The following is a 24,607-nucleotide window of genomic DNA, read 5'->3' on the forward strand; positions in this document are numbered from 1 at the left end:
TTATATTCGCCACACAAATCGTTTCCATGCAAATAATACAAATTATCCATTAAGATGGATTTCCCTTAAGTGACAATTTGAGTTTGTGTAATATTTGTCCTTTAAAACGACATGATCAATATTCAAATAAAAAAAATTATGGGGTTGAACAGGTTATCAACTGTAAAGTAGGTCTTGTAGATGAAGCCACAACCAGAGAGAGAGAGTTGAACAAAGCATACAAGATTTTATGACGATACGTCACTCAAACGGTTAGCTCAGTTGCCAGAGCACTGGCACGGAACGCCAGAGGTCGTTGGTTCGAGTACCGCATCGTTCATAAAATTTTGTTTTCAAATTTTATTTGTGTATTAATCCCAGATGTGAGGGTTATCAGTTTAAAAACGTAACAAATTGTTTATGATCAATATTGATAATTTGTTATTTGAATCTGTATGCGGATTTTGGGGGGTGACTTTTTTATCTTGTACTGTTTTTTACGATTTTGATCAAATATTTTTATGTGTACATGATTTTAGCCCCCTAAATAAGTCCGATTGTATTTTAGATATAATCTGGACACAACTTAAGTGCCAAGCAAATTTAAATATTAACTTTGAATGAATAAGACATTTGAATGATGACAAACTTTGAATATAATTCTCATGCTTACAAAACAACAAATCCATGTAAAGCTGTACCAGTAAGGTTCCAAACCTGTTTAAGGAACGAACATTAGCTTATTTCATTGGAATGCAAATAATTATTAGTTACACGATGTCAGTTGCCATGAAGGCATTAAAGACATTTATATACTCAAAACTTGAGTCGTTTAGAAAACTTTTTGATATAAAGCGACGCAAGAAATTCTTAGGGGTATGCGAATCTGCTGACTATAATTCGGATTCGATTCCTGCCAGGACCTTAACATAATTGTCTACACATTATCTGTCTAATTGTCACAGAAAACATAGAGAGAGATAATCAAGCCAATAAATAACCAAAAACACTGTATTAAAGTGTTTTGGCTTACACTTGTGAATGATATTCTCTATAGAAAGTTGGTTAAAATGATAGACTTACAATATATTAGCTAAACAGCTACAAGCTATACTATAGCATATACTACTACTAGCTATAATAGAGTATATGGTATACCAAAAAAAGGGTTCGAGTATTAATCCCAGATGTTAGGGTTATCAATTTAAAAATTTCACATAATGTTTAGATTTGCAAGAGCGACATATCAACATTCAATTTCCTAACATGCAAATATTGGGGTTGAGCAGGTTATCAACTGTAAAGTAGATCCCTAGAACAAAGAATACAAGATTTTATGACGATACGTCACTCGAACAGTTAACTTAGTTGTAAGAGCACTCGCATGGAAAGCGAGAGGTCGTGGGTTCGAGTCCCGCATCGTTTATAAAATTTTATTTGTATAAGTGACACTTTTAAAACATGACAAATTCTTTAAAGTAGTTTTGTGTTTCAGGGACCAACTATGCCCGCTCTTATGATAATGTTGGCCCGATGGGTACCTCCACATGAAAGGGGCTTTCAAGGTGCCCTTGTATTTGGCGGAGCCCAAATAGGGAACATATTTGGTTCATTTATGTCTGGAATATTATTATCTGACGGCCGGGATTGGGCTTACGTGTTTTATTTCTTTGGCGGATTTGGAATATTGTGGTTCACACTTTGGGTGAGTTTAATAAATATTATAATTGATTATCTTGTTTGTATATAATAAGTAATTGGGTTATTGTTGATTGAGCGGCTACGCTCAAAAGGTATATATCGCTAACGATCAATGAACAAATGAAACCAATGATTTTGATTTTCTTTGTTACGGGAAAAGGGTTATATAAGGGTCGATTCAAGACAACATAGTCGTAAAGGCAAACTGACAAACAGACAAAATATGACAAAAAATGACTGAATCTTATTTCTATATAAATTGCTGCCGTAAGTACGGCTTACGTCATGTTTTCAAACATAAATAACTCTTAGTTACTGCAAAGTTTTGACCATACAATAATAACAATTAAATTTTAATAAAAGTATATTTTACTCTGTATTATAAATAAATCTGAAAGCGATTTTTTTCACTAAAACTACATTAATATTTTTCAATGAGCTAACTCCTAATAATAATATTATCTTGGCACCACGGACGAGTAAAATAAGAAGAACTCCGTGTCATCTTACATAAAAGTGAGGCACCAAAACAAGCCGGTTAACGTGTACATACATAGCCCCACGCATACACTTACACTATATTATGAGATTTGCCATCGTCTGTGACAGATCAGTTTGCGTCGCAATAAAATATTTTAAAAATGCCGTCGTGCGTTGTGAAAAAGTTTAAAAACAATAATATAAAACTATTTGTGGATATATGATTATTTAAGGGAGAAAAAATTGTGTAACTGGTATACCCCGTAACCGCACACACACTAGCATAAGAGTGCTTCACTTGCTAATATCACAGCGCGGTGTCCATCTTTTTTTACAAGTCCGTGCTTGGCACATGCATTTCAAGCATAAAAATTAAACAAACTGTCAAGACTGTTAAATACTCCATCATCGCGTTTCGCATCAGTGGTTGCTCAAATATGTAAATCGTTTTGTTTACTTTGTTAAAGCATAATTGATGAATATTTAATGATAAACACGTCAAATACCATAAAGAAGTAGAAGAAGAAGGCGATAAATTCATTACAATTAAAAGCAGATTGTAAATTTTGTGACATAATATTATTTTGGGATTTTTGAGAGAAAAATGACTTTAGTAATTTTATATTACTCGTGTATCTTTAAACGAGCAATTCTTGTATAAAAATAAATATATATATTAAAATCTGAACCTCGGAAACGGCTTCAAGGATTTTGATGAAATTTAGTATACAATTAGTTTCGGGGGCGAGAAATCGATCCAGCTAGGTTTCAATTTAAAAAAAATAGTTTTATCCATGTTTTAATGAGAAACTGCTACAATAACATTAGAATACTTTCGCCACTATAGACTATAATAGCTCAGATGGATGGATATTGGATGATCCGGAAAGCAGGAGACCCCGGTTCGAATCTAGATGTCCTATAAACGATAAAAACACTTTTGAAAGGTGTTTTAATTTTTATAGAACCATATTTCGTTACTTTTTGTATGCTATACGGAATGTAATGTCTGTAACTGTCAATTCTATTGAAGAATTTTAGGTATGTGTGTTAAGTGAACTAGGATTTATAAAATGGAAGAAGTAATCCCTTTTCCAATATGACCTTCACAGTATCTTACAGGATCGATTAATCAGGAATTTTTTTTTTCAGAGCCTGTTGTGCTATAGTACGCCAAATACACATCCTTACATATCGAAAAAGGAGTTGAACTACTTAAACAAGAGCGTGACAACTGCTGAGAATAGTAGTAAAAAAGATCCAGTACCCTGGAAGGCTATACTTCGTTCCGTGCCGGCGTGGGCCCTAGTATGGGCGGCAGTAAGTTTACTAAGATATTATTTTATTTACAATGGGACTTTTGGACCAGTGGGAGGCTCCTTTGCACAGGATGCCGGCTAGATTATGGATACCACAACGGCGCCTTTTTCTGCCGTGAAGCAGTGATGTGTAAGCATTACTGTGTTTCGGTCTGAAGGGCGCCGTGGCTTGTGAAATTAATGGGCAAATGAGACTAAGCACCTTCTGTCTCAATGTGACGAGCGCAGTTGTTGTGCCATTCATAATTTTTAGGGTTTTCAAGGCGTATAATTACGATCAGCTGAACGTCCTACTCGTCTTGTCACTTATTTTCATAAAAAAAATTACATGGAAGTTACACCAATAGTATATAGAAGTATTTTCTGAGGAACCTTCACCCATGTTCTTAAAGTAAAACTAAATTATATTCCTCATAACAGAAGCTGTCTGCCAATGAAAGTCTTAATTCAAAATCAGTGCAGCAGTTCCGGAAATTATCTGGAACGAAAACATTCGTACCAGCTTAGTTTTCGCATAAAAGGACTAATGAGTATTAAATTTATCAGGGGGAGGCTTTATGGCTTAGGATGCTCGGCTAAGTGGGCTTTAGTCGTGGCCTTTTCTTCCATGAAACGATAAGGTGGAAGCATTATTGTGTTTCGGTTTGAAGGATGCCGTAGCTAGTAGTAAATTACTGGGCTAATAAGAATGAATTTCCTGTGCCTCAAAGTGATAGGCGCAATTGCGATATCGCTCAGATTTTTTTTTATTTCTTCAATGAACAAAATTATCTTAATATATATAATAATACTAGCTAAAAAAAATACTGTTTTATAGGAATTTGCTAATAAAATTTCAAAACATTAAGAATTATTTCGTAAAAAATGCTGCCTATTGTTATAATGAAATTGTTTCACAGCGGAACTGTCAAACCGTGCGTCACTAAATTCTCTCATAGAAAATATCTCCATGCAAAACAAATATTGAAAATACAAATAATTATGGGTCCCCAATCGAAGTAAAAACTATCCTATCTCTCAAGTTGGACCAAACTGCACTCCAAGAAGTAATCCCCATTAAAATCCGTTCATTAGTTTAGGAGTCCATCGCGGACAAACAACGTGTCACGTAATTTATATATATTATAGCTGACCCAGCAAACGTTGTATTGCCGATATTAAAATCGCGATACAAAAGAAACCGTTGATCGTAGATAGGTGAAAATTTGATGTTGTATGTATTCTTTAATGTTGACTCATAATCAAACAAATTAAAAAAAAAATGACACAAAACATTAAAAAAAAATCGTGTGGACCAGCCTTAACATTTAGGGGGATCAAAAATAGATGTTGTCCGATTCTCAGACCTACCCAATATGCACTCAAAATTTCATGAGAATCGGTCAAGCCGTTTCGGAGGAGTTCGGTCCCGCACACCGTGACACGAGAATTTTATATATTAGATAGACATACTCACAAAACCTCTAAGGTTTCTGTGCGTGCGGTAAGTTCGCATTACAATATTTTCATCATTACTTAAAACTTCATATAACATGTAATATTAAAATATACAGTATAGGTATTCCTGGTTATAAGCAGAAGCTTATCTAGAAAGAAAGTATTTTTTTAGCTTAAATTTGAAATTTTTCTTTTGTAGATATATATTTATAAGATCATCAGGTAGTGTATTTAATATCCTAGGTTATACATAGTTATAGGTTATTTTACCATATACATTGTTAAATAATATTTGGTTCAATAATAATACAGATTGGCACTGCGTTCTACTCGCTTGAACGCACCCACACCATCCCATTTACTTTGTTGGGATGGTGTGATAACATTCCAAGGTTGGATTTTGACATTTGATCACGATGTACAAAAATAAACGAAATTGGTTTAAGAATTACGTCAAAAGTAAACTTTTAATTTTAAGTGAATTTAAGCGTTCTTAAGAATTAAATCATTAGGTCAATGCTTTAGTGGATTTGAATCCTTGAACGTTGAAAAGTGACGTTGCCACTCAATGCAAGCTATCACGACGCTGTAACGTTATTCTTTTATATGCCAAAAACTCGCTCACGTGTATCGTTGTCGCTTTTTATGGGGTAAATGTTGTGTAAACAGATTATTTATTTTGTTTGAAAATTTCACTTATTCAATTTGAGTTTAATTGAGTTTTGATTAAATAATTAATTTTACCTTAATCTTATTTATGGCATATAAATGAATTCCATGATGTATATTAATTAAGAAAAGGCATAACTAACAATGTTGATGTTCTGAATAATAAATTATGAAGACACTTGTATGTGAAGTTAATTTAAATTAATTACGATAAAGAAAATACAAAATTACAATTGAGCCGGACACTGACCCTACATATCTTAATTGTAGTTATGAATCTGACTGATACTAATTTACAATTCACGCAACCCTAACCTTGTTAAGAATCACATCTTATTAAACTAATGATGACCTGTTCTGACCTCATATTTATAATAATACTACCCTTCCGAAATCAGCAGTGCCCCAGGGCACTACATTTTTCAGACATACCAAAACCGCGAGTGCCGTAGCGCACACTATTCCCTCACCGAGTTTTGACCCGTATTTTGTTTATAAGATGGTTTATATAGCTTGTTTCAATAGCAATCAACTATCTATCATAAGCAATCTATTATATTAGTACACGTAAAATAATACGCATTGTATACAGTATACCGCGCGCGATTAGAGTTTCCCGGAACCGAAAGGCTTTTATTTCTAGTTTTCATACGTTTTACGAATTCGAATGCAGAACGTAAATCAACTTTGCAGCAGCGGACTTGTCCTATTATATATTCTTTGCCGGTGGCAGCAGTTCTAAAGTAGCAATTTGTATACATGGCTTGGGGTATTGCGCGCATCTACAAAGTAATTTAATATTATGTAACTGAACAAGTCTTACTACAATCTTATGAGCAGTCCAGATCTTATATTTATATTAGTGGAATGTCCAGTCGGAGACTCCTTTGCACAGGATGCCGGCTAGATTATGGATACTACAACGGCGCCTTTTTCTGCCGTGAAGCGGTAATGTGTTAGCATTATTGTATTTCGTTTTAAAGGGCTTTGTAGCTAGTGAAATTACTGGGCAAATGAGACTTGACATCTTATGTATCAACGAGCGCAATTGTAAAGCCGCTCACAATTTTTGGGCTTTGCAAGAATTCTACGCGGCACTGCATTGATATGGGCACTGCGTATCAATTATGATCCGCTGAACGTCTTACTCGTCTCATCCCTTAATGTCAGAAAAGAAAAAAAAATGTACTTATATAAAGTTTATTTAGGATCTCAAAATTAAATAAAAAATAAGTTTGATAGTTTGATATAAATATTGCGATTAAAAAGATATACAGTAAAGAAAAGGAAATAGATCGGGAAACGGCAAACAGCTTCTTGCTACTTCATCTCATTTAGGTTCCACCTTTTTCAAAGTGGTGGTAAACGGGAAAATATATGTATTTACGCTCGTTTGTCCTCCTATTCCATAAAAAAAAATCCTTTTGACTTCCTCAAGTAAATGAAAAATTTTGTTTGAAATAATTAGTTTAGTAATGAAGCTGTAAATATTGATTTATAAGTATACTTATTATGAACTCATGGTAAAAGCTTATTATTTTGTTTAACAATATTGATTCAAAAATTTAAACAATAATAATATTATGTTTCTCGACGGAGATTTATTATATCAAGAGTCCTAGATGAAACCATAATTTCAAAAATTATATATAATTAATGTTGGTTTAAAGTTCAAAATTCGTTATATATTATGTGTTTTATTTTATGTGGGTACTGTATTGTCTTTGAGCGGCAGTGCGCCCATACAATATCGGCCGCGGAAAAACCTATTTTCGGCGTTGAATTAAAATTATAAATAATAAAATTACAGCTACGGGAGTCGGAACAATTTCATTGCAAATTTCGTCCTCTTTAAGTATGTTTCCACAACATTACTTCAATATTATAACTTTTTGAGTTATCAACGAAAAGTCAAAAAATACCATCATTACACGCTTTTTATTAGCTTCACCTCTATGTATGTTTGCTTGTAACCGACCCCAGATATCGTTCAAACTTAGTAGATTTACCGAGGACAGATGACAATACATTAATTTGATAAAATCATTCTATTTTCCAGATTTTTGGTAATTTATATAATTTTATCATCTATCGTTGATAAGGCAGGAATTAATGTTCATTTTAAATATCAATAATTATCTTTTCAAGCAAAGCGTGTTTTATAGTTTTTTTTAATCTATTTTTTTTTCTCAATTTGTTGATAACAATAATTATTATTGCAATTTTGTTTGCGCTAATACATTCTCGAGATAAGTTCATTTTTAAGTAAAACTTCTTTGGGCGCGACTTGGGGGTAACTCAGATTTTTTCTGACGGAAGTAACGCTCAGTTACCTCCATCAGACATAAAATCAGTTGAAACACTTTTTTAACCGTTTTAATATACGGCAATGTTTTAAAATGCTTTAAAAATTGTTTCCGATTGCTCAGTATTAATAATTTTGAAAATCTCCAAGTATATTTCTTTATTTATTACTACTTTTCTTACAAATAATCATTCTTATATAAAAGTATTATTCTTTGTAAAATAAATATAAAATTTCACTTGTTGAAATAATATCCATTTAAAGGAATTTTTGTACTCTAGGTATAGAAAATGCCAACCTTGCTCAATGATGAGGTTATATAGTCAACGTTTGCGAGAAAAAAGAAATAGTAAACAAATGCAATAATGCTCTTGAATTTTAATGAAGAGTACTTCAGCAATACGTGAGTGTTTAGTTTGTAACAGGGTGTTAATTAGTAATGTATAAATACGGTATTACATTTATGTATCTGTTAAATATTCCTAAAGTTAATTATTATTAAGTCTTACTTCAATCGCGCGTAAAGAATACACGCACTTTTTGTTTTAACGTCATTCCGAATCGAATATGTTTAGGACCTTTATCAAGAATTAACACGTTTTTGTTCGTGTTTTTATTCGTTTGTAAAAATTACGTAATGCTTTACGATCGAGGCGGCCTTCTAGTTTATTGCTCAAAGCTAAGTGCCATTTACATGTATTGTTCAACAAATTAAATCACTTGAAGCATTTAAATTTAATCGCATTTAATTATAGGCTATTTGAGAATTGTATGGTGTAATTCCGGTTTTATAGTTTATTTATTATCTTACTAAAATAGTTGTTTCTATATTTATTCATACATAATTAAATTAGCTCGTTACAAGTTTTCATGTTTTTAATTTAAATAAATCGAGTATAAGTAAAGTAACTTGAGAGATAGTATGGTTTTATTTCGATTTGGGATCCATAATTATTTTTATTTCCAAAATTTGTTTTGTGTGGCCATATTTTCTATGAGAGAATTTATTGACGTAATAGCTGTCATAACATCAATAATTATTTCGTGGATATACCACGCTCCCCGTCTTTATAATACAATTGTTTCACAGCAGAACTGTCAAACCGTGCGTCAATAAATTCTTACAAAGATAAATAATTATAGGTCCCAAATCGAAATAACAACTATCCTATTTATCAAGTTAGAATAAACTGCACTCCATGATGTAATCACAAACATCAGGTCACTGCATGTATTATTACTTTATATATTATATAATTCTTCTGTACCTGTGTTGACAGTGAACTCCTACTAAAAGGCTTTACCGATTTGAATAAAATTTTCTGTGTGTGTTCAAGTGGATTCGAGGATTTTGATGATTTTTAGAGTGAATCTGAGGTTGTTTTAGATTTTCAAAACAGTCGACATATCATTCTCCTACGTATGTTAGTGATCTCCTAACGTTTGGACCAATTTTTAATTTATCACGCGTGTATAGGACGTCTGTCGGGTCCGCTAGTATAAATATATTTACGTTCCATCTTATTGTAAAATAGTAACATCGACATATTATTAGTCTGGTCGACTATTTGTTTACATGTGCTCAATATTTTCTAGCTGTAGAAGTACCTACGGGACGATTCATTTAGGGTAAAGATGGCTCCATAAGTTATTCAACACACAATTGCATAATTTAATAAACGTATCGATATTATTCCAAGGATAATGCTGTTTCCGTATACACCGGCCATGCAAGGCTCTCTCGGGAAATTATCGACGAGTGCTGGAAGATAACTGCATCTACTATCAAGGCCTGTCATGATAAGTTCCCGGAATGGGGCAAATCTAATCTTGTTCAGCTTAAGCCCAAGATGAATGATGTGTTAATGCTTACCACTGTCAAACAATATCTGTATTCAATCGCAATCCCAAATGCGGGCGAATTTTGAAGTTTTTTTCGCCAAGTCGTGCAAAAACACGCGGCACGGTCGTAGCATCCTTTTTTCCAAGCAGTTCAGGTCATTTTTGACCCCCTTTAACATCGTTGTTGATAGCACTAACTCATTAAATTATCTTATTTAATATAATAACACGTATTACTTGTGAAATACTATTTTCATTAATAAAAAATGCGAGGGCCATCTATTTAAATAAAGTTTATAATTATATTTAAACTAGCTCACCCTACAGACTTGTTCTGTACATAATAATAAACGAAATAATGTTTTTTTATGAATTTGTCAAAATTTTTTCATAACATCAAGAATTCGTAAAAAATGCTCCCTGTTGTTATAATGTTTCACAGCGGAACTGTCAAACCGTGCGTCAGTTAAATTCTCTCACAGAAAATATGTCCATACAAAACAAATAATGGAAATAACAATTATTATGAGTTCCAAATCGAAATAAGAATATCCTATCTCTCAAGTTGGACTAAACTGCACTCCATGAAGTAATCCCCATTAAAATCCTTCATTAGTTCATTAGTTTAGGAGTCCATCGCGGACAAACAACGTGTCACGTAATTTATATATATTAAGATAATGATTTTTAATATTGATATGGTCACTATAAGAATATGTTGTTAGATTACCTAACTAAGCAATGACGTTCAATACACATAGATATATCACGTCTTATAAAACAAAACCGAAATATGGAAGATGCCCCAAATTACACTGTAATAAGCTTTAACTGCTGTTTCCATACATTGCCGCATTTACTCGAGTTGTTTAAAATATCATTGGTCAATAAGCAGTAATGTAAAACATTTATTCAGTTCAGATTTCATTCAGACAGTGACAGTTGACACACGACTAAGGAGAAAAGTTTTAAATGAAAATAAGGGACGAGATGAGCAGGACGTTCAGCTGATTGTAATTGATACGCCCTGCCCATTACAATGCAGTGCCGCTCAGGATTCTTAAAAAACCCAAAAATTCTGAGCGGCACTACAATTGCGCTCGTCATCTTGAGACGTAAGATGTTAAGTCTCCTTTGCCCAGTAATTTCACTAGCTACGGCGCCCTTCAGACCGAAACACAGTAATATTTACACATTACTGCTTCACTACAGAAATAGGCGCCGTTGTGGTACCCATAATCTAGTCGGCACCCTTTGCAAAGGAGCCTCACACTGTTAAAGTGTGCTTACATTGACTTTAAGCACACTTTTGCCGTTCCGTTATCAGACTCCGAATGGTATGCCCTTATATGTATGTGTAGAACGTCATTGTAATAAAGTAACAACTTATGACAGAATACCCTTATTATACCATTACATGGATCTCACAACTTTCTACGGTAGAAGAACTGATTTGTGAGACTTTTTTTTTCATGATATATTTTTAACGGCATTGGCATTCAATAATAATATTAATAATAATTTAATAACCGATCTACGGAATGCAATGATTCTACAACAATAAGAGAAACTTAGTTTAAAAAACGATAGATATAAAAAGGGCCATATTGCGTAGTTTTATCTAGGTTAATAATATACTTGAACGTAATCCGGTTCAAGATTTAGTGGGTTAAGTTATCATGTGGGTGGTGCGCGCTTAACCACAACGCTAACTTAAACCTACACGCCTGTTACGTGAGGTTATATTATTAACGGCCGTTTTCAATAACCTATCAATCCTTAGTTTAACTTACGGATACATTGCTGTCACCGCTTAATGACAAGATCATATTATGTATCCATAGTTATGTCCAATATAGTTACAGACCAATGCTTTATGTCGATAGGTTATTAAAATGTAAGTCAGCGTAAATGGATAGATTTGTCATCCTCCAGTATGTTAAAGTAAGGAAAGATAGGTTATTGAAAACGGCCGTAAGTAAGTAAGCACTAACTCGGTAACGTATAACGAAAATGCGCATTTTGTTCTTGTTTAACAGCCATATTTAAAGTTAATAAAAAAATGAAAACACAGCTCACGGCAATAATCTTTTATTCTAGACTAGCTGTCCCGACAGACTTTGTGCTGTATATAATAAATAAAATAATGTTTTAATATGAATTTGTCAATAATATCAAAAATTACTTCGTAAAATATGCACCCTGCTGTCGTAATGAAATTGTTTCACAGCAGAACTGTCAAACCTTGCGTCAATAAATTCTCTCATAGAAATTATGTATGGACACATCAAAGGAAAAACAAATTTGTTGTTTTTATTTAATTTAGCAGCATTTTCCTATTTATTCACCTTTTAAACCTTCTCTGGACTTCCACAAATAATTGAAGACCAAGATTAGCCAAATCGGTCCAGCCGTTCTCGAGTTTTAGCGAGACTAACGAACAGCAATTCATTTTTATATATATAGATTACTTTGAATTTATGAAAATAAATGTTAGTCGTCTCTATATTTCTAATAAGTGCGGTGTGCGGATACTAATATATAAGAAATAAGAACCAATGCTTAAATTAAAAAAAAAAATATGCATCTTAATATGGTTTTGTGAAAATATTGTACGAAATAATTGCTGTTTTACTAAAATTCTAATGAAAACTTTGCGATATTCTAGTGAAGTTGAACTACAGTCGCCATTTTATAAGCTCTACTCCTATTATATATTTATAAATATTGAAAATAATATTATAAGTACGTATAGTAGGCTATGATGTAGATCATAATCGTCTTTCACAGTATATTATTTTTTTTTTTATTGAATAGGAGGACAAACGAGCGTACGGGTCACCTGGTGTTAAGTGATCACCGCCGCCCATATTCTCTTGCAACACCAGAGGAATCACAAGAGCGTTGCCGGCCTTTAAGGAAGGTGTACGCGCTTTTTTTGAAGGTTCCCATGTCGTATTGTCCCGGAAACACCGCACAAGGAAGCTCATTCGATAGCTTTGTAGTACGAGGGAGAAAGCTCCTTCAAAACCGCACTGTGGAGGACCGCCACACATCCAGATGGTGGGGATGAAATCCTAACTTGTGGCGTGTCGTGCGAAGGTGGAATTCGGCGGCAGGAATCAGGTTAATCAGCTCTTCGGAACACTCCCGTGATAAATGCGGTAGAAGACACATTTTAATGAGTACTTTAAAATACTCGAGAGTTGATTGTCTTTCCATTGGACAATTAGCATTAATAACCTTTCGTGCGTACCTTAAAAAAAGTGTGAAGAATGAAGCCTACTAGAATTAGTTTCAAGCAATCCCATATTATTATTGTAATACTGAAAATCACTATTAAGAGCAAAAAAGATGACGATTTTTGGGAACATACGAGTATATATACAACGTATAGTTACAATTAAAACCCAAGGAATTTGAATAAATAATGAATTTGGCTCGATATTAGTAGAGCAAGTGCACTTGCTGGTTGAAGAAGACGATCTGTCTCAGAAACTCTTTCTGATTTCTATTGAAAACTATATTGTACCTTGGCATGACAGCTAAAGTGCTGGGTTTTCACCACATAAACATCTTTTATTGATTCTTTTAAATTTCGTAATAATAATTGGAGGTAATTCCAGAAATACGTTCCAAACCACAATCATGTCGATATTGAGTTAGGAACAAAAAACTGGTCACGAGATTCATATTAACGGACTGACAAAATATGGCAGCCCTACTATCACTCTTTAAATGACATCATGAGTAAATAGCCCAACCTATATGTACGGAATATACTGATATTAATTATTAAACTTTAAACACGAATTCCTTAAAATGTTTGGAAAGTTTTTCGGGAACTACGTCCAATTATAATACATTCGTTTAATACATTTTCTGGGATCATTTTTATTTAATTTAACGAGCAGGACGTTCAGCTGATGGTAATTGATACACCCTGCCCACTACAATGCAGTGCCGCTCAGGATTCTTGAAAAACCTCAAAAATTCTAAATTGCACCACAATTGCGCTCGTCACCTTGAGACATAAGATGTTAAGTCTCATTTGCCCAGTAATTTCACTAGCTACGGATCCCTTCAGAACGAAACACAGTCATACTTACACATTACTGCTTCACGGCAGAAATAGGCGCCGTTGTGGTACCCATAATCTAGCCAGCATCCTGTGCAAAGGTCCACAATAGACTTACTAACGCCACTAAATTGAGGAGGTTTACCTTTACACCAATGAACTCTATTTTGTTTCCAGGTCGGTCATGATTGGGGTTACTACACGATGGTAACAGACCTTCCAAAATACTCACACGACGTATTAAAGTTCAACATAGCAACAACTGGCGTGTTGACCGCACTGCCTTACATTGCAATGTGGATCTCTTCATTTATCTTCGGATTTGTCTGCGACTTGTGTATCAAGAAAGGCTGGCATACCATCAAAACAGGACGAATTATACACACTACTATTGGTAGGTCTTGCTTATAATGTAGATATAGACTGTACTTGGGTATCAGCCAACGATATACATTTTAACATAATATTATATTAAGGAGCCATGGTAACCAAAGTGACCTCATTAAAATATTTTCTCACAGTTAAAATTATTATAATTTACACGGAAAGAATATTGTTTTAAAATTACGATTACATACCTATTTATATTTTAAGAAAAACATGTGGGTACAGTTTTGAGTAAAGAAGACAACCCTATTGTCGTCAGAATAGGTAAGCCACGCGATAAAAAGAGAGGCAATTTCTAGGTAAATAAAAATATTAAAGGTTAATAACGCTGTGCGATCTGAATTACACCTTATTGTATGGCCTCAAGAGTCTCTATTTATTTAATTGATTTTGCAGGGTGAGACTTCTCTACTTTATATAATATATTCTTTTCTTGGATATTGTGATACTTTTCAAGTCTGGCTGACGTAAAAATAAAGTGTATTTCAGTTGGTACGGTTAAGTCATAAGTTCGGGCGGGGCAATGACTCCTGTTAATAGACAAGTAAGGACTGCAAAGACAATTACAAGTTTCAAATATGTGGCAGATTGAATCAAAATAAACCACTAAATATTGCCTCAAGCCACCTACAATAAACACATAAATGAAAGACGATGCCAATTCGGTTAAACGGTTTCTAAAATTAGTGAAAACGCACGGATAAACAGACAATAATTCGTAAAAACAGTGTTGCGGGATCTACTGTGCTAAAAATATTTAGATTTTCTCAAACATATCTCACGTTCAGAGGTGGTTTACAGTTTTATTATTATAAATCCAAAATATCTAACAACAGAAAAATTGGTCTAGCCGTTCTTGAGTTATAAACGGTGTAACTAACACGACTTTGTTTTATATATATAGATTTACGTCAATTTCTAATCAATCAATCTATAACTTTATATAGCTATATTTATTATCATATAAAGCTTATATGTCATTGCTTGTGAGTTATTAAAAAGGCGTCTGTGCATTTTTATTTGTGAAACTTTGTAAGGATATGGAACTGATGGCTAGTCAGTACACACTGTCATGGTCGTGAATAAATCGAGCACCCTCCTTATATTATAAGAGGGGTTATGAGACTGCTGCAACCTGCTTTTGCTGTTAAATTTAAAGCTATAATATTATGTTCTTTATATATACTTAGAATGTTTATTATGTTCGCATAATACATTTATTTATAATATATTGATTATGGATACATTATACTCAATAACTCTTGAGGTTTTTGTGTATTTTGCTAATATTTTCACTTACTTGAGTAATTTGAAACACTTGAGTATTTGTTGCATGACTTTGAATAATAAATATTTAAAAAAGTCGCAAAGAGTGTCTTGCTACTTCTTGTCATTAAAGCTAAAATTTTCAGAAGTGGTGGTAAATGGTAACTACATTTAATTTTGGCGTCCACGTGTCAATTTACCTACAAAAGGTTCTGCAATACAGGCCCTAGCAATAGAAGTTCTGAAATAGAATAAAAGAAGAAAATAGAAAAACTCTTACTGTAAATTTAAATCAAATCTTATGCTGGTAACAATAACAATTACGAATAATGAATGAAAATCAAATTCAAATCACATACAAATAACGTACCTACGCATAGATTCTTTTTCGCCTCATTTTTTTACCAAATAGGAGTACAAACGAGCCCACATTTTCTTGCAACAACAGAGAAATCACAGTATCGTTTCCAGCCATTTAAAAGTGGCTACTCTTAGAACCCATATCGTATCGTCCTGGAAACACCGTACAAGGAAGCTCATTTCATAGTTTTGTTGTACATAGAAGGAAATTCCTTGCAAACTGCACTAAACAACGCCAAACAACCTGACAGTGGGGACGATATCTTAATTTGTGTGGCGTGTCGTGCGAAAGTGGAAGTCATTTGGATTGCTTGACATATTGTTATGTCACTAATGAACCGCCTTTTTTATTAGTCTAACCGCCAGTTGCAGAGAGCGTCCTTAAAGTTAATGTTTCATAAATATAATACCTATAATATCTTTTTCATTTTGTGTGTTATGTTATGTGATATAACAAAACATAAACTTTAAATGTGCCATCTGCAACTGGCGGCAAGCCTGAAGCCGAAATATGTGAAGAATCTTCTTATAAATTATACAAGCGAATTGGACATACTGTAAGCTGAGCAAATATTGGCCCTTCAAAGACTAATTTATGTGATTTTTTCAGCTGCGACAGGTCCAGCCATTTGCATTATCATGGCGTCCTATTCCGGATGTGACAGAGTAGCAGCTATGGTTTACTTCGTGCTGTCCATGGCTCTTATGGGCGGTTTCTACAGCGGTATGAAGGTACTGAATTTCAATTAAAAGTAAAATCCGGAGACCACTATTCCCCCATTGATAAATGTCAGCTTCACCTTCACCTGATGAAGGATGAAACTGCCCTGCGTACTCTGGAGGGGGCAAGCCCGTGCTGACTTTGGGAAAAACCGCACTGACTTCTCTACGTTTACCTTGGACTTTTGTAATATAAGTCCACTTTGTTCTAATCTTAATGTCATAAATTCCCATTTTAAGCCAGCTAAGCCGCTTTTACACTGATACGCAGATATCCTCTCTGGCTGAATTTTACCTCTACTAACCGGGTTATAAATTGGACCACTGTGTATACGGTAGCCTTGTGTATTAAAAAGGTTTTTCTAAGGTTACATTTCATACAGAAGTAATGTAATAAAAACAATAGTAGATCAAAAAAACAACTTTTTAGTTTGGAATATTTTCAGTAAAACAATATCAAAATCAGATTATCTAGCCATAAGGTTATTGCTGTAAAACTTACATTCACTGCATCGCCAACTTCTGTCCAGGTGCTTGAAATAAACAGTAAAACGGTATCATCAGCGAATATTATTAGTTGGCCTTTCGGTAGTTGCAAGTTGCATAGGTCATTAACATAAATTAAGAATAGAGTAGAGCCCATAATACTACCTTGAGGCACACCACAAGTTATATTTTCTTCTTGGCTTAAACTGTCATCATAATGTTCCATTTTAATACATAAACTGTTTAGTTCATACAACTTTACTGTACTCGATATTGATAGGATATTTAATTTACCCATACAATCATAATTTTTTCAATAATAGAACTTTTTTGATTTACTGTTGTGCATAATCTTCCAGGTAAATGCTCTGGATTTAGCACCGAACTACGCCGGTTCTCTGACGTCTTTGGTCAATACTACGTCTACTTTCGCTGGAATTATAACTCCGTATCTCATTGGATTGTTGACCCCAGATGTAAGTATAATAATAAAATCAAGTCCCCCGGTTTTTGCCTGCGTACATTTCACCGTATTATAGCAACTTATTTAACTTATATTTTGTTATTGAACAGATGCGAATGAAACAAACACAAAATATAATGGAAAGCTAACCACAATACATTTACCACATTAACCTCATTCAAATCGTTTAAGCTGGTTATGCGAATGGAGTGCACAAGTCCTCAGACAAAACAATAAACAGACAACTATTCTAAATAATTTTTAGCCTTTACATAAGTAACACGTCTTGTATAAATCGTATTTTAAACATTAATTGTACAGACACACACATTGAACTTTACCGTTGACTCTCACCAAGGTGTCATCGCGTCATCGTGTTATCGGTCGCACGGTCATTTAACCCTTCTGTATGCTTGTTGGTCCCCCCTAGTATAAAAACTAGATGATTATCTATAAATATATTTTCATGTAACCTACAGACAGGTCGATCACCGCTCTTCGACAATATTTCCTTTAAAGCCTCGCCTTGTATCGGAATACTGGGTCTCGATATCTCGAGCGATTGCGAATTCCACAGTCATCTAAAAGGCAAAGCCAAATTGGTTTCGAAGAAGCTGGGTGTCTGGACCTTAGTGCATCTGATCCCTAGGAAAGGTGTAGTTTCAGATTCATTTTATCACCGCGCGTTTGCCATTACCTCCATTTTCTCCGAAGTTATGTCTATTATCAACCGTCAGCTCTTGAGGTAATCAATGGAGCACCACATGATCAGTGATTGCCAGTACGATTTTCGTCAAGGTTACTCAGTTGGTGATCATCATTTGTCTTGTCTGAAATTTGTCTGAAATCAATGGGTAGGGCGTATCAATTACCATCAGCTGAACGTACAGCTCGTCTCGTCCCTAATTCTTATACAAGAAATCAAGACTATGTTATGCAGTCTTGGAATAGGCCGTCAAAAATTAAGCCCAGTTCAATCTGAGAAGACTCAAGTATGTGTATTCACCGCTAAAAAGTGTCCCTTTGTGGTATCTCCTCAATTCGAGCCACTCCTCTAACTGCCACAGCATGTATCGGCATACTTGGCGTCGCGAGAAGTTCACCTAAGGATATCGCCTGCATGTATATAAGTATCAAATTCGTTCTAACATTGAGAACTGTTCTCATTTCTACGCGAGCCAGCTTCAAGATTCTATTTATTTTTCCATCAGCGGAAAATTTTCTCATTTCACTAACTTTGACTCACTTATCTTAACTTCATTGGAACAGAGCAGATGTTTTGATAGAATCATGATATAAATTATACCAGTATAGAAACACATCGTATTAACTGGAGCGTGTGAATCGTATTCAAGTTTATCAAGTGAGCAATCGAATTTATCTCGTGCTCAGAGCACATTTTCCATTTAAATATTGAATGTGATTTCATTCACAATTTCACAGGTATTTTCTTATTTGCTCGAGGTAAAATTATTTTATTAAATAAATCATTGGTGCAAAATAATTGTAACACAAATATATATATATATATTATATATATATATTATATATATATATATAATATATATATATATATATATGTGTGCAAATCGAAGTCCTAATAAAATTATTTCAATGAGAAACTGGAAAAACAAACTCCTAATAATATATTCTGGTATGGAACCCTGATAAAAGGGATCCAAAAAACACTACAATTTTATTTAAATAAAGAGATCATAATGTCACCATTATTAAACTTACTAACAATTTACAGTCAACCCTCGTGCAATGGAGAACAGCATTCTGGGTTTGTTTCACTGTGCTGGTAGGAACCAATGTCGTTTACTGCATATGGGCAGATGGAGAGCAACAATGGTGGGATGACGTCAGGAAATTTGGATATCCAGCGGATTGGAAGCATGGTTCCTTATTACCAGAGGATAATATCGAACAACCAGAGGCTGTTAAACTATCGAGTAAGAAAAATACTGAAGACGACTCTTAATAGGACTTAGGAAATGCATTCAAATGTTCGATCTGTGTAGCGCTGTATCAGAAAGGCATTATAATTATGGTTTAAAATTTCGTAGCAAATACTGCCATATGTAGTTGTATTGCTAGCCTTATTGGCAACATGTCACTACTCAAGAATGCTTATTGGTAATTGAAAGAAAATTAAGTTGTTATTTAATGATTACATTGATTACTTTATATTCGTATTTTGGAGTAAATGGTTTATCATATCACTGAATCTTGATTTGCACCGTATTTATTTATAGACCCTCAGGTACATTAAGTGGAGTTCTTATTTAGAGGTATATACGTTCATAATGAGATTGTCATATTGTATGATGCTATTTTGTTTTTGTGGTAGAATGTGCTCGTATTATTTTTGGGAAGTTTGCTCTCGCACTTAAATTTGGAATTTGAATAATTTGTTGTGCCTAGTTAATATAAAATATTCTTCAGCAATAGTTTTTTTTACGACTATATTATAAATATTGTATAATGAAGTTCATTCGTATCAACAGATGAAGGTGTTTTTCCTATTGCTTTAAGATCAAAACATATGTTGTCATAATCAAAATAAATTATGAATTAAAATCCACCACAAAATCATAAAGTTGGAATATTGCCTTATTAACCCATATAAATTTTTAATTTAGCTTACAATGATAATTTTGATGATTATAGATATTTTGTATAAATTTTATTGTACCTGTTAAATATTTATACCTTTAAATCCATAAGTTTTTTTAATATTATGCATAAATATCTCAAGTGCTAAGTCTACATGCAAATTGGGAATTAGGGATTAGCAGATACTAATCGGCTAACCGCTGAGCTCTCGACTAAACGACTGGGTTACTTGATGAAGTTACACGTGTTTGGCCTTTACATGAGGCATCCTCAGGAGCTGTTGTTTCGTAGAACTCTGGAACGAGACACTAACAAAACTTAGCGGTATAAAAACTTAAGAAATTATTTCATAACATTAAAATAATTGTAGATTTCCACAAAATATCGACGGTTTGCTTTAGCCATACAATAAAATTGTAAGAAAAGTTCTGAAATATTTGTCTTGTTTATTCGCTTATACTGAATAGTAATGATATGACACGAGCATTTGTTGATAATGTTAAATATAGTCACAATGAATGGTATGCTAAAATATTAAGTAGACAATATTTCATATTTTGAATGAGAGCCCATAATTGCAAAATTTAATCGCATCGCTTTAATGAAACTCTAGCAGAGCGGACATTGTAAGCTCCCACTAATAATTATTATGACAAAATGAAATTGCAATAAGCTGATAGATAAATTGAAAATTTAATGTATATTGAACATAACAATTTTATAGAATTAGACAATTTTAAGCTTGTAAACTCTCATATTTATCATAGATATATTGCGTAGCATTATTTATGTAGCATCAATATTAAGTTACTACTTATAATTATCAGATTCTAGTCAGGCTTATAGGAATAAGTCTGTTATATAGTTAGGTTTACTGTATCCAGCCATAAAGAATAGTACAAAAACTTATTGGTATAACAGCATGAGCCTAATTAGATAACTTTATTAATAACTCTTTATTAATAAACTTGTGGTTTTTATTTGGTTCTTGCTAGTTTTCTTTACATTGTAACATCTTCTTTATATTGTAACATCGGATTAAACATATTTTAAAATGTGAATTGTACGTTAATATTTGTACTGTTACAAGTTTGGTTATTTTTACATAATATGTAATACTCAAGATATTAAAGTGCTTAAAATATTCCTAATTGTTTTACTTTATAAATTTTACCATAATTTTCAAATTTATTATTAGAACTCAAATGTATTAAAATGTTTAATTAATGTCCATTCTTATTAATGATTGCATCCTCATGTCATGGTTGTGTATAACCCTAGCAAGTTGTAACGAAACAGTGTCATCTTGACGTCTGCGTGAGGACAGAATGCATTCTGTTCTGATGTCACCAAAATGGCCGCCCATCCCTAACTCAATGCGCGGGGAACAATGAATGGCTTCTGGTGCTTGGACGCATTTTATTATGTAAATTTATTTATTTCTATACTTTTTTATTGGAGACAAAAACATAAACAAAAAATTAAATACACATTCAAAATATTAATAACGAACTAAAATAATTACATTTGTACCCTTCGAACGTCACACAAAAGGACCGTATTTATGCTCAAAACTCTAATGAAGCTTCCCAATTAGTCGACAGAGTGCAACGTGGGCACTATCCCATTTCAGTGATGGTTTGGTTAGGTATTAGTTATGAAGGAGTGACTGAGCCATACTTTCTTGAAAAAGGTATCAAGACATCAGCACAAGTGTATCAAGATACCATTTTTGAGAATGTAATGGAGCCCCTTAACAACACCATGTTTAATAACCAAGAATGTTCCTTCCAGCAAAACTCGACGCCGGGTCATAAAGTTAGATCTACGCAGTCTTGGGTGGAAACGAACATTTCGGACTTCATCAGAGCTGAAGGCCATCATCTAGTCTCGATCTTAACACACTGGATTATGATTTATGGTCAGTTTTAGAGAGTACGGCTTGCTCTAAACGCCATAATAATTTGAAGTCCCTAAAACAATCCGTACGATTGGCAGTGAAGAATTTTACCATGGAAAGAGTGCGTGCTTCTATTGATAACTGGCCTCAACGTTTAAAGGACTGTATTGTAGCCAATGAAGACCACTTCGAATAAGCTTTTTTATATTTTAAATTGTTTTAAATTTATGTATTAACTAACACACTGTAAAAGTTATAAACTTAATTTGCGATAGACATTTTTTTATATTGATTTTAAAATATTCTTCAAATCTCATCAATTCAGATGGTATTAATTTTATATTATTTTGATCCCAAACACAGGAGTTTATCTTTTAGTCAGCTGCATATAAAAATATGCAATGTTTAAAACAAGATGAGATATCATACATGAAGAGAAAAAATAGTTATGGTCCTAGGATGGATCCTTGAGGGACCCCCGATATGGCAACGACAGGAAAAGAGATCGATTATAATATCTGCTTCGAATTAAACAGCATTAGAACCTTTGTAAGTGGAAGCCTCATTAGGAGCATGAAATAATTCTTGATTCAGAGTTTTCTACTTATGAAAATATTCAAAAGTAAATAATCAACGAGTGGTTTTGATTTATTTTATGTAATTTTGAGTTAGAGAGTTGATATTATAATTGAAATACATATATCATTTATGGAGTGTGGCTTTGTGGCTCTTATTAAAAAAGTTATATTACATATACATTAAATAGTATATTTGAAGAATAAGGTTATAAGTTTTAGAATAATTTATTTAATTGAATACATTAATATAACTAAATATTATTAAAAGCATATGTTAGTACGTAATAGTAATAGTAAAGTCAATTACGGAGAATGTAATAGCCCATATGAAAATGAAAATCACCTGTCATATACAGACAACTCGAGGATGAAAGGGCCGTGGAAGAATAGACCGTACTCTCTCATTATATTATAAAATATTATTTGAATAAAATATTTCTGAAAGTGTTTTTACGCAGGAAAACGTAACTGACATTAACATTATTTACTTCGGATAACTAGCATTATTAGAAGAAAAATCTTCTTAAAATTTTTAATTTTCTTAACTATAATATGGGCAAACTTAACTTCGCATTTCAAGCCAACTTAATGACAATAGCGTAGAAATCATCTTGAACTCATGATACCATACTAAATGACCGTATTTTTATGTAATTAATATATTTGTATATAAATACAATATTGTTAGCATGTCGTAACTAGTAAAATAACATGTCGTAGTTAGCATGTCGCTGTAACTATATATATAGTTGAATATTTAAAATAATTGAGCAACGTTTTAGCGCGCAAATTTACTACATTATTTTAAATTGTAATAGCTTACTTGTTCTGGTGATAGGGCCAAACAAACATTCTCCACTTTTAATAGTAAAAGAGATATTAAATAAATCATTAATTTGTTATTTTATTACTACTCAGGTAAGATATAGTAAGTAATACCATTCAAATAAAAATAATATGTTATAAACTCGCAACCCTAGCACATGAGTAAATAAAACAGGTACAAAGAGAAAGCTTCATACAACAACGCGAAATGGTTGCACTACAACAATGATCTGGGGCATGTGTGAGTGTCCACTGGCCGCTTGTTGCGAACACGGCGAAACGGTTGACGATCGCACAGCCAGTTAATCTCAGGATTAGCACGACCCACCATATTGTTTTATTAATTGCAAGCTTTAATATTTTAACATAAAAAGTGATATTATATATTTACTGTGGTGGTCTACTGTACTGTATGCATGAATATTACGAGAAAATATAAAACATATTTTAACTGTCCTAAGGACTATAATAAATATTTGATATTTATATTTGTTTGACCCTTTTAGTTATGGGAAGAGACTACATCACGGTATGATTTCACCATTTTATTATTATTGCAAGGTTTTACTTAACACTAGTGTGTGGGTTGGTTGGTAAATGACTATGTAGGTATTTGTTTAAGTTCAAATATTTCAAGTAACGTTTATAACACTAATTGAACTAAAATTTTGTATACCTCCAAAACTTCGGTGATGATGCAATAATATAATATACATAATCTGACACTGCAGCCACGATTATCTCTTCAATAGTGATGATTGTCACCCTACGAGGCTTATAAGGAGCTTTCCTTATTAGTTAGTATCAAGGACGCGAAAGATTGTATGTAAATTTAATTTCGGTTAAAAAATAATGATTATTAATTGTGTTAAATCATTTCAATTTTTGTGATAACCCTACTAAAATAAGTAACAATTTTGGCCGCTCTTAAGAAGCTTTGCCTCTGTACCTACCTACTCCCTAGTGATACATAGTGATGAAATAGCAAGAACAGCTGTTTTTTATTTATTTTTCTTTGCTATTAGACAAAATTTTTTGGGTTTAGTACAGTGGAAAGTGCCCTATAGGATTTTATATAACTGTGTATTAAGATATTATCTAAAATCAATTTTTGAAGTGAAATTTGAAGTTTAAGGTAACCTAAATGTTATAAGTGCTAATTTCTTATGAGATAACTGACACTTATATACTTA

The 24,607-nt window shown here is 33.2% G+C and overlaps 1 protein-coding gene across 1 annotated transcript in view; it reads left to right on the forward strand.

The window, feature by feature from the left end:
• The window catches only part of LOC126969555 (putative inorganic phosphate cotransporter), a 36,194-nt gene extending 14,937 nt beyond the window's left edge, over window positions 1–21,257 (forward strand). The window contains exons 5-10 of the mRNA XM_050815071.1: window positions 1,475–1,684; window positions 3,313–3,480; window positions 13,988–14,204; window positions 16,434–16,555; window positions 17,389–17,505; window positions 19,246–21,257. Of these exons, the coding sequence (XP_050671028.1) occupies window positions 1,475–1,684; window positions 3,313–3,480; window positions 13,988–14,204; window positions 16,434–16,555; window positions 17,389–17,505; window positions 19,246–19,476 (1,065 nt within the window). The 3' untranslated portion in view covers window positions 19,477–21,257. The remainder of the gene's footprint in view (window positions 1–1,474; window positions 1,685–3,312; window positions 3,481–13,987; window positions 14,205–16,433; window positions 16,556–17,388; window positions 17,506–19,245) is intronic.
• Window positions 21,258–24,607: the final 3,350 nt, after the last annotated feature.

This window comes from Leptidea sinapis, chromosome 18 (assembly GCF_905404315.1).
Source record: "Leptidea sinapis chromosome 18, ilLepSina1.1, whole genome shotgun sequence".
Classification (NCBI taxonomy): Eukaryota; Metazoa; Arthropoda; class Insecta; order Lepidoptera; family Pieridae; genus Leptidea; species Leptidea sinapis.